The sequence below is a fragment of the Zootermopsis nevadensis genome, unplaced genomic scaffold (genome assembly GCF_977971745.1).
Source record: "Zootermopsis nevadensis isolate Lab colony 2312 unplaced genomic scaffold, Znev_1.0 Znev_ptg000027l, whole genome shotgun sequence".
NCBI lineage: Eukaryota > Metazoa > Arthropoda > Insecta > Blattodea > Termopsidae > Zootermopsis > Zootermopsis nevadensis.
Window position 1 is genome coordinate 1728252 of NW_028259159.1, and position 16358 is coordinate 1744609.

At 38.2% G+C, this 16358-nt stretch overlaps 2 protein-coding genes across 5 annotated transcripts in view; both read right to left on the reverse strand.

The window, feature by feature from the left end:
• Window positions 1-16358, reverse strand: part of LOC110828564 (solute carrier family 2, facilitated glucose transporter member 3) — a 50443-nt gene that overhangs the window by 7037 nt on the left and 27048 nt on the right. The window contains exons 1-6 of one of the 4 annotated variants that reach the window (XM_022061385.2): window positions 8793-9358; window positions 5795-5899; window positions 5191-5351; window positions 4312-4436; window positions 4091-4231; window positions 2810-2947 (exon numbers count right to left, since the gene is read on the reverse strand). In XM_022061385.2, coding sequence (XP_021917077.1) covers window positions 2810-2947; window positions 4091-4231; window positions 4312-4436; window positions 5191-5351; window positions 5795-5899; window positions 8793-8975 — 853 coding nt within the window. In that variant the 5' untranslated portion in view covers window positions 8976-9358. Of the gene's footprint in view, window positions 1-2809; window positions 2948-4090; window positions 4232-4311; window positions 4437-5190; window positions 5352-5794; window positions 5903-8792; window positions 9359-16358 lie in introns of those variants that run through there. The other 3 variants (XM_022061384.2, XM_022061386.2, XM_087356370.1) reach the window with 3 other exon arrangements.
• The window catches only part of LOC110828494 (transmembrane protein 107), a 43569-nt gene continuing 33010 nt past the window's right edge, over window positions 5800-16358 (reverse strand). Inside the window, exon 5 of the mRNA XM_087356374.1 lies at window positions 5800-5902. The gene's annotated coding sequence lies outside the window, so the exon portion shown is untranslated. The remainder of the gene's footprint in view (window positions 5903-16358) is intronic.

Genomic DNA, 16358 nt, shown 5'->3' on the forward strand with positions numbered 1-16358 from the left:
CCAATGTCAACCAAACTATTAATCTATTACAGGGCTTTCATAGTATTACACATCCCATGGTAAAGAATGTAATAATTATCCATCTTCTGTATATATGAAAATATTAATTAAAGCATGTATTGTTTTTTATGCAGGATAGATTTAAAAATGCAAGCTACTTGAAATAGAATCTGAACATCATTCCTTACACTGGGACATGCAATAAGATACTGCATTTTCATTCACCTTTCAGAAGCATTCATTCATCTGTTCCTGCATTCATATACAGCTTTGCAATGCCTGTGAAGCTCACCAAGTCAAAAATTGAAGTCCAAAGGGCTATGATATCATGCACTTACCTACACCAACAGCCTAGGTGGTTTGTGTAGAAAACAAACAATGATGGGCAAGAATTCTCGATACATATGAAAATAACCACACACACAACTAGTAATCCAATGCTTTCAAAATAACAAACTATGACAGGTAAAGTTCTGTTCTTATACTTAAATCCATAACAATGTTTTGTGATTGACAGAAGCTGTAAGAGCAGATTACTAATTTTTCTCAGTGCACATTAAGCAAATGGCACTCTTTATACTGAATTATAACATGAAAAACAACAAAAAAACTGCCAAACTCTAGTAAAAGAGATGAACCATTTTGTTCCTTTCATATGCAGGCAGTAATCAGTCAAACACTGTAACCACAAAACAAAAAAATAATTGTTGTAGTTGAAGCATAGGACTTAAGGTTCACAGGAAGTACAGATTTATGCCATTGATCACATCATTGGGTCTGCATACTGAAACCTCATATTGCTCTTTCACAACCCTTTAAGTGAGACTAAATAAAACACAAGATATACTCACAAATGATTTGTGTTGATGTCAAGATAAACGATTTCTCAACAAACTCTGAACAATACCATCATTTCACTTAAAGGGTCGATATTATAAGTGCAATAATGCATACAGAACATAGAACTAAAACATGTTTATGAAACCTCTCAAGCCACCCTACCTGTATTGAAACAAACAATGCTGGAAAACCCACAGCAAAACAAAATGTTGATATTTAAAACATAAAGCAATTGAATAATCAGATCGCAGTCAACCATTCAAACATTTCTGGATAGTGGAACACTCAACTCTGTACCGTTACACTGGAAATCCTGACCACTCATCACTTGGAACACATCTCTTGGTCTGCAATTCAAACCTTTCCATTTACTTTTCTCTACACCTCCATACAGCTACAATCTGTACATAATCTATTACTGTTTGGAAAATATTTTAAATTATATGAGGAATTATTTTAGTCACCAGTGATAGCTCAAAGGCTCATCCTGTGCTGTTGGAATACGCAAATGTCAGAACAGGAAAATGCAACTTCCATGATTAACACAGTACATAATACCGCACAGGAAAAGTGAAAAATGATAATATTGTGTCAATTTTGGAGAGAGTGGATGAAAATCTTTCATAAGTAGAATCTAGTAACTGGGACAGTGAAATTGGTGATAATAAAAAATCGAAGTGGTAAATCAGATGAAGTGCAAGAGACTCCAGTTGCCATTAAGTGGCATGACATGAAATGGCAAATGAAAAAGTGGCTCGTGTGCACATACGTGCATGTCCAATGGCAAACATGAGATGTGCACATATTTAAAAAAATGTACTGACCTTTCTAAAGCAGTGACTCTCATTATTAATTGTTTTTGTCTTTTATTATAACAAATATAATTTGTCAATCCAAAATGTTCATTATACTGATATTTTACTGTATATAATAATGAAGGTCTATGCTAAGTATCAGAAAATTTAAGTCCCACTGCCTATGCTACTGAAATTAATAAGTTGCATGAATGGTCATTAAACTAGTTATAAAAAGCACGCAATTGTGAGAAAAATACCACTAAACAATAGTTATCTGACTTACATAAATTTATTTCAACAGGAGATAAGTAACTAATGGAAAGCGGAAGTGAATTTCTTTATGAATGGTAAAAAGTTAATGGACAAGGCACAGTATCAATAAAGAGAATTGCATGTATTAATTTCCACATGCTGGGATCAGTTGATGGAATTACAAATAGGAAAACACCAACAGAGAATGTACCAAATATAAATAATTTTCTTCTACCTATAGTGATCTGAAGTATAGAACAAATGTGTATTATTAATCTGGGCTTATGTCACTTTTCTGAATGCAATACACCTGCACATCCCAACAATGAAGCACACATATTACAAATAAGTAAAGCTGTCGCGCTACATGCCATGTAGACACTTAGCAGAGGAGAGGTGGTGACAATCTGGAAAATACCTTGATAATTTAATTCACACACATGAACACAAAATCAGAATATTACACATTTGTTCTACATCACTTATGTAGCATGCAACAAGCTGTAGACATTTTATCTTATGAAATAATTCGATAGGATATATATATTACCAAAACCGAACTGATGTACAAATTTGAAAATCAACTAATCTGCTGCACTTTATAACTGCAAACAATCAGCATAACATATTTTTATACATTAAAATGTAACATAAATATGCAATGCATTTAAAAAACACAACCAAGTTATATTTCAGACTATGATTTCAGTTGATTTATCATTTCCACAACTTAAAATGTCAAAGCTTAAAACACAGTAATTTTAACTTCACCTGTAAAAGGGGGTTTGTTTTTGATAATGTGCAAGGCTACATGCAGCATGTTTAGAACCAAGTGTAATAAAACTGGTCAGACGTGAGCAGTTCCTGACAATATCTGATGCATCCAACGACATTAAAAACTTTTTGTGGTGATTACATACCCTTGATCCCCCTTTCCTCCTGACCACATACGATGTATAAGTATTTTGGGCTCTCAGGAAGGAATGGAAGAGCCACCGCAGACAAAAGGGTAAGAAGAGCAAACAGACCCAGCAGATAGTGCCAAGTTTCATCTTGCCCTGCAACAGCACAAACAAGTAACCATGAAAATCATTTTTTGAATCAGTGGCAAACATACTAGTATACCCATATAACCTTCAGATTGTATTCAGAAGGGAGAAAGGGGGGGGGGGATTGTTTGAATACTTAAATATGAATTCTAATGACAAATGTAACATTCAGCATAACACTATTTCTTGTTTATGAATCTTCCATTCTATCAATTATGCAAATGTCAAATGAATATTTCTGAAAAATTCAAAACCAAGAAATAAAAATCAAGACACGCATCATTACACAATTTTTAACACTATTTGTTTTGTATACCCAATATGAACATTCACATATTACAAAACTTATTTTACATGAAGAAATCAATTCATGCTTTCAATTACATCAGTGTTATACTTTTAGGCATTTATTCTTTAATCGTGTATGACTTGGCTTTCAACACATGAATCTTTTGTCAATTTCTGCCTAAATTTCTCTTGGCAGAAAAATGTAACAAAATATAAGTTTCAGTGTTATCGGCCAATGATAAATGTAACTCCATTTCACAAGCCTGTATTAAATTTAACATTCATCCCCCCCGCTATACATAAAATAGAAAAGAGTTTCAGACAAGTAAAAAATTATATAATTAATATTTGAGCCACAGACATCTTTTTGGCGCTTAATCTGGGTTTAAAGTGAGAATATCCATGAATAAGAATATGAATATGTACCATTTTATTCAAATTATTCTGAATATGGCTACATTTCTTGCAAGTGATCTCACCCACACATAAAGACGATTATCTCACCATATGCACACACTATAACAGGGAGTTCTGAATATGCCAGAACCCAGATAATTACAATACACCACCATGAAATGTAACAACTCTAGCATGACAGACAAAAATTAGCTAGACAGTATGCTAAAACATCAATATATATTACTATGAACTTTACATTCTATTCTTGCCCTGGGGGGGGGTCTACTAATGACCCCTATGCAGTGTTTGTGACTGCAGTTTCCTTGCATGTTATATTACTCCACACTAGCTGTATGTAGCAAAATGAAGCACAAGAACTGAAAACCATGGGCACAAAATGCTAATTTTAATAAAATATGTATGCAATGCTGTTTTATTACAAATACAATTTTAAGAAATACTCACCTAGTACACTCCTAAGCCCCAAGATCTGGGCAACTAGCACTCCAACAGTGATCCCAAGCGGGCACAAAACACCCATGGCCCCACGAATGCTAACAGGAGCTATCTCGGTCAGATACATTGGGATGGTACTCGTGACAAGACCTAGAAGACAGAGCACATCTTAAAACATCTAAACTGTGGAACTGCATACACCCAGGATTACAGAGCAATTGAATACTAACCAGAGGAGAGACCAACAATGAGACGAGCTAGAAGAAGCATCTCCACCGAGCCTGCATGTCGTGAGCTTACAAACAAGATGGCTGCCAAAACACCAAGAACGTTGTTAATTATCACAGCTCCTTTCCTGGTGAAAATAACACACAAGAAATAGTTACCCCTAATACTGAACACAAAGTACTTATAAAAAAAGTAAAGCCATTCTGCTATGCACTATGTAGGCACTCAGGGGGACAGATGATACAGCTCCTACTCATTCTCAGCCATGGCACTATATTGGGTAAGTGGTCAGTGTCATGCCCCAGCAGCATCTTACCCCTGGGATAAGGACCCCCAGAGCCAGTCTGGACATAGAGGTTAGAAGAAAATCCTCTGCCCATTGTGGATCAACTCGAACCCCAATCATCCAGCCTGTTGTCAGTCACCGTACTGACAGAGCTACCAAGCATTTGTAATGTAGCTGGAACCCCCCCCCCCCCCCCCAATAATTCCGACACAATTGGTGGCATTTTCATACACAGACTTTCACACTACACTGTACTTTGTGAAGCAAAGGAACTTTGGTTTACCAATGTGATGTAGGCACATACCTTAACCCCCTACATCTACAGCCTGAACATAATAATTTCACATCTGACAGAGGAGTGGGTAATCTCTCCATATGTGCCATCACTTTGTGGTTGTCCCATCCCTCCCATGTGTGTATTTGTAACAACCATACAGGCCTGGAGTCATGTTGCAGCCACTGTACCCATATGAGAGGAGGCTGCAAGGGCCCCACAGTCAGCCTAAACCTGGTGATAGAAAATCTCTCAACCTGCCAGAAATAAACTTGGCTGTCCACTAAATAACACCCCTCACGTTACAGGTATGATCATTACCTTCCAAAGCGATCAGCCACCCAGCCGCCACTCAGTGAACCAGTCACTCCACCTACTAGGAAGATTGACACAATGATGGACCACAGGATGTTCAACTGGGACGGACCCATACTAATTCCATAGTGATCCGCCACTGTTCCATTGCAGAAATCACGGATTATCTGGACACAGCATTTATTGACAAACATTAAAACGTGTGCATGCACATACACAGAATTATGCAAAATTAAGATAAAATGTTTGTTCACAGTAAACAATCCAGAAATGGTTTCTTTCCACCTTACAAAATAGAGAATTTATTTCACCCTATCTATATTGCAGTACTATTAACCCTTCACATTACTAGATATTCTAGCACACACCTGAAAACCAGTTTATCATGAGTAAAATACATTTAGTGGATATAACAGGTTACTGTGATTTCCAATTGTGTTCTTAAAAACTTCAACAGGAACAAGTTTACCTTCTGGTAACTACAAGTAGTCCAAATAGCAAGAACTGTGGAACAGAACAGCCAGTTCTTATGTAAACGATCTTGATATTACAACCAGCTTTCCTTTTTGCCATACTTTATCATCATTGTACAACATTAATAATGCCTTACATGTGCTGGAGTGTTCATCACACCGATGTTGTAGCCAACGGGAATGGAAGAACCTAGAGTTGTAGCCACCCCAGTCAGCACCAACAGAGGTGTCCAGCCTTGCAACTGCTAAAACAAAACACAAGCTGTTTGCTTAGTCCATACGGTAATTGTGGGACTTGAACAAGGATTCATGACAAAAAACCAATCTTACTTAACTACATTTCAGAAGCAACTGAGATTGCTTCAGGATAATGCGTGTTCTTTACATGGTGTACAAAACACAGAGTAGATATTAACAAGTGTCCAACAATGATTCTGTAATAGGAACTCTGGTATTATCTGTGCTCCTAACCAAACAACTCCCAGGTAGTAATATTCCTTGAGCTGTTAGTTTCCACTGCATAAGAAATTCTGTTACTGTGAAATCTGAAGGTTCATCACTGTCACCACACAAAATTACAACTAAATATTATCCTACATAAAATAAAAATTATACCGTAAGATATGGGTTACATATTTCATGTCATATATTCTTTTAGAGTAGTCTGAGGCATGGTTCTGGTATTTCTAAAGAAAGTAATTATCATCTATGGCCTCAGCTAACTTGGCAATATTTCAGCAGACCACTTATTTTCCCAGATGGAGAATTTACTTTATATAATTAGTACTTTTCATCAATTTTGTTTCCTTTTGCACTATAAATTTTTAGTTGGACACACATACTTTTTCTCCTCTCTCTTTCCCAAAATTTAATGACTGGCACTGAAAGAAGGCACAGATTTTTGGGGCCAGTTCCTGCATCTCTCAGACAGGAAAGGGGCAAAGTTGTGTTGTAATCCCCAGATCCTTAGAAGACCATGTGTCTAAGCAAGGATGAATATGCTTTCATGTATGGGAGTTACGATGAACCAATTTTAATACAATATAAAGGACTTGGCTTTTGCACCAACAAAGGCATTTTGAAGGGTTCTAACAATGGTATAACACAATTTGGAGTGTTGGGTTTCTGGACCTTGTTCATCGTCCAATATAAAATTACACCTTTGAAGGACTGGATCTGTCCACATCTTCTGGTGTGGTAAAGGGGAGGAATGCCTACCCTATGGGGTCTGTTAGAATCAGTGCATTCTGACGAGGGCAGATCCAGTCATCGAAACATTGTATAATTATACATCACACGATGGACAAGGTCCAGAAACCTAGTAGTCTAAACAACAAAGGTATTTGGATCTGCTAATATTAATTACATTTGTGGACTGTTACTTGTAAAATGCAAAATTACTGAGGCTGGACCACTGTCTTATTACCTGTCTTTGTCTTGGTAGTAAAAGAGGCCATAACTTCATTAAAAGCAGTTTGGTGATGGTTATTTTGCTTGCAGACTGACTATGCTGTAAAACGAAAGGTGTACTACTGCTGCTGCAAGAACATGCACGTACAGTTCCAAGAATGACGCAATAAATCAATACTGGAAACATTGAAACTAGCGTCCAAATGGAGCACATTTAGCACACATTTCGTTGTTTCGCTGCCTCCTTTCGAAATGTATTTCAAAAGGACGTATGTTCCCTGCGTTATTTTTGCGCTATTCCTCTTTATTGTTTCAAAATGTCAGATGCAAATCGCCCAGTAAAAACTTTCCACGGCCATCTTGTACATATGTGTGAATGTCAGCTCTTTTTTTGGGTTTTAATTAATTTACTTTATATATTGATTCATTTACACCACCTCCCACTCATCCAAGGACAACGCCCTGCAGAATTCTAGCAATAATAATAATCGGCTCAAAACTACGGTCATATTTGTGATCTATAAACTGAAATATATTCGATTCTTTTTAGATCCAAATGGCGAGATGCTTCGTAAGCATGCCAAGCGTCAGGCTCCAGCAATGCCTGACCTCATGCAAAAGCTGTGGGGGGGAAGTAGCCCACGTGGTGTTCGACGATTCATTGAACCGCAAACTTTTAGTAACGTGTAATTTTTTAGAGAGGCTGTGAAATAGTTGCTAGCTTCGATATGAAACTTGTTTTTGTTGCATATATAAAAATCCTGTCCGAAAACTGAACACTGATTTTAATGGGTGAACGTGTGTGGTGAAAGCAGGCGTCCTTTAACGAAGTGGAAATGCAATTTTCGTGCAATTACTGCTCATATACTTTACACGGGACAAGGTCCTGCTCGATATGAGACTTCATTATAATTATGCCAGTGGCCTAATATATGGCAACTGCGCAATAAATAATATGCAAATTAATGCATTCACTTATTCAAAATTAGCAATGTCCAAAGTACTACAAATTAAATCCTTTATGATTGCATAACATTATGTATTTACATATATCATGCATTAGACACCCAGTAAGTTCTAATATGATTTTAACTACATAAATTTCGGTCAGTACTTTGCCATATTGCCATCAGAAACGACAAAACAACTCCCTTCACTCAGAACTGGATGTCAGTGATTTAAAACAAAAATAATGAGTCATGGAGGAAAACAGAGATAGCAACACAACAGCACACGGTACGGGAGGGGGTCCCCCCCCCCCTGGCACCACAGACTCAACCCTCAATAAAAACAGCATATACAGTTTTACTAGAAAGTTCGGGCTTTCCAAGTGGATAAATTTTAACTAAAATGGCTACCTTCTGCCAGAAGACAGCCATTTTCGTGAAATCTCAAATCCTACAACTTAAAACGAATTCACACGAAACAAGTTCTTAAAGATAAAAGTGTACGTATGTGTACAATTGTAGCTCCAGTAGCGGTTAACATTCCATTCTCATGATACTTGTATGCGTTATATTTCAACAAATGCGTAATCTGACATCTCTAAATAAAAAAGCGAACGATTAAATCTAATTTACAAACGTGTTACCACAATCAAATATTTGAAATCTCGAAAAACGATTTGCAATTACATTAATTAAATTCACAATTAACAACGGGCATCTGGCAATCAGTACGACGATGCAATAATAATCACCAGTAACTAAAAATGGAGCCGCTTACCTCTCCATTAACAGACGTATTACTTGCTGAAGTTCCTAAAATCGGCTGCTCGCATTCCATCCGATGTTCCATAGAACTGCCGATGTTCAAAGCTTTCAACGAGCCTTTAACGAAATCTTTGGCTCGATCCAAACTTGCCAGCGACATGTTGCTGGTGTAAAAACTAGTGGAACTCTTAGGCATTTTGGTAGATTTTCTTTGTTCCAAAAGTTCTCGACACTCAAAATTTCTTGACGAAGAGGCTTCTTCCGAAGATCTGAAACGCTCTCAGAGGGTTAACAACCCAAGTCCTTCACCTAAGACGAAGATGGTGGGACGTTAAAGTATTACACGGAAAAGATGGTGATTTCCTTTTCTTGATCTTCCTAAGTCTTCACGAGGCGCCAAAGCACCGTGAGACACTTCTGTCCAATTTTATATATCAACCATGATTATTCTACTGAACAACGCAGCAGAAACACCAGCAGTCAGCAACTACTGACACTGGCTATACCCCGCACTTCTACTACCCTGGACGCAGACAAACTGTTCAAGCGCTTCTCTGCGCACGCTATTTAATCGAACTAGCCAAGAAGCATCCACTTTGCTGCCGTCGTTGTCAGGTGCGGGAGACGCTCACCACTACGCATGCGCAACAATATGTATCGGGGTTTGTGATTGGTTCACTGTATTGATCTGTTGATCTAATTTACTTTGAATAGATCAATCAAAATGTGTTGCAAAGTAATTGCCGGTGTCTCCTCTGCAGTTTTTGTGACATTACTAGTCTTCTTAGTTTATGTTTTGAAAAGAATGTTAATTTTCAAAAAAATTATTTTGCAAGGTAAGGTCTGCGTTCTAAAACAAATTAAATCAATGAAAACAGTCCATTCTTCATTGTCTGATGTCGATGGTACGCTGAATTGAATTTTCAAACTAATTATTTCATAAAATTTTTACATCAAACATTAATGCCAATGACGGCGAAGCCCCTTGAAAAAAAATACACGTGAATTAACAGAATTTATTGAAGACATTTAAAAAAACCTGTCGCTTCTTCCATGGGTTTTTATAGAAAACTCCCTTATTTCTTCTTCATTGTTGTCGGTCTCAGCTAAAGTACATATAAAAGGCAAACCACGACAACAATGTATGAAAAAGGGCAATTCCAAAATATAAAAGTACAGGCGTGAGGCCCTGGGTCGTCTACCACTTTGCCCAACCCTTTCGCCGCCATTGATTAATGTAATTAAGATCTAACGATAAATAATGTCCTATGAATTAAATGTGACGAGAAGGAAATTAATTGGGAAGTCAGTGTCGGATACATGGGGATGCGATGTATTTTCTTTGAGGCGCGAACTGAATTTTCTTTTAAGAGCATCTGTATCTCTCTGCCTTTTCCACTTCTGAACGCTTTGCCTTGACTTCAACGTATCTATACCAGAAGAACGAGCTAGAACTGCCAGGGAACCTTTACACTATAAAGTTATTTATCTGCTTCCTCGTAAAACGTAGTGTCTCACTAAGCTCCTACTCCATTTTTATCTACTCTCTCATTCGCACGTCAAATGGATAATTCGAAATTCGTTTTTAAGTGACGCGTATTACGCCAGAATAACATTTAGGGCGTACATGGGCTCAAAAATTAGTTTTTCTGTGTTGGGATTTTAGTAGGTTATGTAAGACGGTAAAATTGTCCATGGTGCTTAAGTAAACACCAGGACACGCGTACATGTAACGGAGTGGAGTTATAGCTCCACGCATTCTTTACCTCGGCGTAAGATAGAGGTAAGTGGCCAGCTTCACATCCCGGCAGGTCTATCACCAACGAACACTGGCAACCCACTGGAAAAGAGGCTGAGTAGAACCCAGACATTGTGACAGAGACAACCTAGTTATTAAACAGAATGAGCTATCCGGATCCGAATACAATGTAGGAAACAGTGAACTACAAGGATTCAAAACCGCTGAAAAGAGAAAATCTTCTCAAGATTTAGTTTGGTTAAGATTTGTGCATTTTTAATCCCCAGTGCTTTCCCTTCAACTGACCTACATCCACCTCACGTTACTCGCATTTTTCTTAATTACTCGAAGTGAATATGACAACCTGGAAAACACTACGACTGTGCACAGCAAATCAAATTCGACAAGAAACCTACGTATATGATATAGCATATTATGTCCGATATACGAAACAAATAAATTAGTGGAATATTAACAATTATTTTCCTGCAGGAATTGAGGTTTTCCACGGCGCAACAACCCAGAAGACAGCCATCTTCAATTATTTTCTTATAAGTACGTATTAAATTATTCAGTGTCCACGCATTCTATCTTCAGTTCTAGCAGATCATCTGTAGTCACCATGACGGTAACACATAAGTAAAGTTAGTTGTTGAAGGTCAGTGTGGAATACAATGCTACCTGAAAGGACCAGGTCAGAACCAGGTATTGCGTGCGGATGCACCTGCCGAGCCCTTACAAAAGCACCATTCTGAAGAGAGCTTTGTTAAGTACAGGTTTAAACTTTACAAGGAATAACAGGGTATTTCACATTACATATTCCCACCCTGAAGTCGAAAGTCCTCGTATTGCACGGCTAAACGAGAAACGAAATTACGATGGTCATTAATATGCAAATCCGTCATTCCACATCGACTTTCAGATAAGCACATTCCTCAAATACTAATGGATCGGCATCTCCCACACTTTGCTTGGTCACCTTTCTTCTAGTGACAGAGACAGAAATTAGAAAAAGACATACGCAGACAGGCGAAAAAACCTGTTGTTCGTAGTTACTGTTATCACCCAAAAACAACTAAATAAACGTTACACAAAGTTTCCTATGTTCGTCACATGAGTCAAGACAAAGAAAAATGTGTCAACATACTACGTATTAATTTCTCGACAAAATTATCTGTGATATTGCCGGTGTTGATCTTCTGGGTTGTAATGCTGTGAGGAATGATAGGTAGATGCCAAAGCAATGCCTCCGTCTTCAGCCCAGGATATCAACATCCACACCTTGACCGCTGTGAGAACCTTCAAGCATCTCACCCACCACGTCTTTCCAACTTCACTCTGTATTGAGTGACAGAAGTTAAACAAATCGTTCAGGCCTATCTGTTTTAGAGGAACTCCCATTACATTTTCCACCTTTCATGTAAAGTAGATGGGCTACTGTACATTTGTAAACACTTCCTCGTGCGTAGAATGAAAACTTAGTACCAAATACGAATGAAAGAAGTTGAAGCATTCTTAGATCCGAGATCCCGAATACTAAATCATGGGCCTACCTCATCATTATTATATAGTGATGAGTCTCACATTGTCTACGTTTCAAGAAAGTAAACACATGACTGTAACCTACAAGTCATTGGTTTAATGTGTTCAAGTTTTGAGACATCTTATCGTCAAGATACTGTCTTTACCACTGACCATTCGGAAGACCCAACACCAATACCACGCTGGCAGGTCTTTCTCCTAGAATAGCTGATATTTATTCAGCCCTAAGCTCTACTTTTAAAAAAGCCAGAGGTTCATTACCACTTAGACAAGGGATTCTCAGCATTTTAAAGACCCTGGGCCATATTCACCTTTGTTTATCAACTCGACAGCCGTAATGCTGTAAATGAGGAGGCACCTTGGTTGTAACGCCAGCAAAACTGTTGCACCAGCTATTTTCATTCGCCAGTTCTAATAAGTAAGATTGTGGTAATTAACTGTAGCATTCAGAATTTCACAGGTCTTTTGTTACAGTCGTCGGCTGATTGTGAACAAGATCTCCTTCTGCCCGATACTCAGTTTGTGTATGTCCATTCTCTAGATGACGCGTACGATATCAGCGATCTGTACTAACGACCCAAATTCCAAACACGCCCTTTCATTTGGGGGCTCGGCAGGCAGTTTGCCAAACTCAGCTGTTTTGACACAGTTCTGTTGCAGTTGTATTGCGCCGCTTGGAGTTGTGACCATGAATTACGACTGGCGTCGCACCATGGTTTGTGCAAAATAAACTAAGTACACAGAACTCTTCTTGCAACATGGCAGAACGCATTCTTCTAGAGATCGTGGTTCCTTCCACACAACGGCGTGAAAGGAACCGATTTATCCTTGACGAAATCTACTCACATGCGAAAAATAACGAAGAAACCACGCCATTTTGTTACTGAAATCTTTGCTACATTTAAATGAGATGCATATGAGAGACCACGCTAAGTTCTCCCCGTGCATATGCGTCAGATTGTAGAGGCGTATGAAGAGCCAAGGTAAACCTCCACGAAGTCCAACATCGACAGTAGTTGAAGGTCAATGATCGGCCTCATGCTGGGAATAATTATCGACTTCCGGTTAATATAAAGGTCTCAGAACTTCTGTGGATACAGACAAATACCGCCCGTAACGGGAAACCAACCCCAAAAATTCTCTCCGTTACTGACATGCCAAATATAAGTTTCGTGTACCTAAGAGATTTTAGGTTCTTACGGTAGTAAGTATGACAATATAATTCTTCTAAGTTTTGACGCCGTATACATTCGCAGACAGATACCAACATTTCGGAAAAACATACAGCTTCCATCATCAGGGCTGAAATGGCGATGCTGGGAAGTGGAGGTATGTATATGAGGTCAGAGGTAGGGTCAGGTGCGGATGGGCCAACAGCCAGTTTATGTACTATAGTATTTTACTGATAAGTTGTTTTCTGTCTTTCATCAGGACAGAGACAAACCACATAAGCCCGTTAGAGCAGATGGTGAATACGAGGACCTCTGAAACATTGGTAAACTTCAACCAGACTACACGGAGCTAGAACCCTGAAGACAGCCATGTAGAAGTGTTATAATAACTACACCAAGGAAGAGAAAGTGAAGCCTTCTTGATTTTCTGTACGTCACTTTTCACACACTTCATTTTTTCACTGTCCGTTCACTTGAACAAAAGGTATGAAATATAATTTACACAAATTGTTTAAGAGAACCAAACAGCGGAAAGAATGTGTGAAAAGAAACCTGCAAAAAATCAAGAATTCCTCATAACACCCAGGGATGCTCAAAAACAGAAGTGAAGCCTCGTCAAGTTGGCCTATATGATAAGCTTCAGACAAGACACGTGATGAGAGAATCACGTCTCCTTGAATCCTCACTTAACCTATCGTTTACCTTGTTTTATGTGACACTTCGATAAGACGATTACTGCAACTGACATAAATTCATGGTCACTTTTGTGAGGAATTAGGCCAAAGAAAGGACACGCACACGCTATATCCACACAGAACGTGTAGGTACGGCTTAGATCAACTTCCGTACAAAACTTCGCACGTTTAGTTTCAATGTTTAGCCATAAAATCGAAAGTTAGATATTTATTGCAACCGCCAGGTCTATGATTTTGTTGCAATATATTCCAAGGGACCACAAAATCTGTGCGTTCTTCATGAAAACGTATTCTCTGTTTCATCCATAAATGTGCACCTGAATTATTCAGAAACCTGTCTGAGACGGTTCATTATTATTCCGTTATAAACAGGGTTAACTGTATAACATGTAAAAGCCGTGGCGTAGCTTTCACGAGCTGACAACGCCCACCTTGTGCGTCCGTATCTCATAATTGTTCTTCGCCACTTGTCATGATAACTCGATATTTGTTACTGATGTGGAGATAACAGGATGTTACGAATAAATATCAGTGGCGTGGAGGAGTGCTTTCAAGGTGAGTTTCAACGTACTGTATAATAAGTTGTCAAGTTCTCCTGTAGAAAGAGGCGTTGGTTCGTTCACGATTAAGTAAGAGCTCGAGAACATGCTTATCGTTATCATTTCATTTACCACAATTTTTCTCACACAAGTTAGTTTAGGTAAGACTAAAGTGTGCCACAATTTATTCCATTCGTAAAGGATCAATAACAGAACCAACGGTGGTTTTGAAGGACGAATACATGTTGCAAAACTGATATTTTTACTTCTATCACCGATGACATTAAATCAGTAGCTCGCAAACAAGAATCATCAGACGACATTTCTTACGCCCTTTTTGCGTACAAGGTCCTTTTCACGTGAACATCGCCATGTCATACGAATACGACGGCGCCATTTATACGGCTGCCAGGCGATAATTAGCCGATGTGTTTCCAGGAACGGCCTCCCATCACAAAGTTACGAAAGCAGACACCGACATTTCCGTGTTGCTTTGTACACCCTATTAGTCTTTGATGTTTAGGCGACCCTGCAATTCATTAAATCACCCCTAAAATCCATACATGCATGTTTGTCTTTTTTACACTCCTTTCCCTGTTCCGTACTGAAAATGAGGTCGTTTGCCTATTTATATTCCACACTAAAAGCATCTCAATAAATTGACCATTATTTAAACTGCAGCAAAAACCACCCTACATTTTTATCACTGAATGTCATACTGACGGTAATATGAACGGAATGGCAGTGCAAACATCTGTGATGGGAATGACAAATGAGTCACTCAGTTTTTATGATGATATACGCCCCACCTCTTATAATGCAAATATAAACAAAACATGCCGACTGTCAGAAAATTATATTAAATCTTCGGTTTTAGCTCACGAATTCCGGTGTAGTTATAACTCATTAACTTATATAAAATGCTATATTACTATCATTGTTGTTAATTATGGCACGTTGGGAGAAAGGGTAAACGCAGAGGTCAAGTTTTATTTAAAACCAAACACGTCACTGTATGGCCTCAGTATCAGCCACAAATCACGTACTGCAGTGGCACAATCATGCTAGATATATGAACGGTTAACTTAATCTTCATTCAATTGCCTAATAAAGAGTTAAAAATGAAATCACAGCAGTAATCTACTTCTTACAGCGTACATTCAATTTGTAGAGGAAACTTATATTTCTGTTCAGCTGGGAAATTTAGGGAAAATTAGGCACATAAAGTTACGTAAGTTCTTTGTTTTCAGTTCAGATCCAAACGTTACAAATATTACAAATATAAGTGTTTCTTCTACTCGTCACAGAGGAAAAATATAAAAATTATCTGATCCATAACTGGGTAGAATAAACACTTAACTGTTGTTTCTTTGCCCTTTGATTCTGAAATACTGATCTGTACAATTCTAATATTTCATTTTGTATACTGAATTGTCTTTTGTCGTCATAGCATGTAATAGACACGACTTTATCTGGGCAATTAACACGGGACAAATGTTAAGTGGTCTTCTGTCAAGTATCCACGTCATAAACAATCACACTTGCTAATGAAGTAAACGAAGTCTTTACTGTTGCACATCCTTTCCAGGTCATTATTCCTTAATCATTCCATAATTCTGCCAATGCCACTGCCAGCGTTGCTAAAAATCATATATAAAGCTATTCATAATTCCCTGACACATTACAAAAAATCGCTAGACTAGAATGGTGCAATGGATGGTAACATAGGACATGCCGATAGAAAGAGAAACTCTCCAAATTATTTTACACACCTCATAAATGCTCTACGTGTCCGCCCTTTTTGACGCGGCAGACAATCCGATAATCCATTTCCACCCATACCCGCTGCAGCATGTCAACCGATTTGTGAGATGGCAGCGATGATTCGCCTTC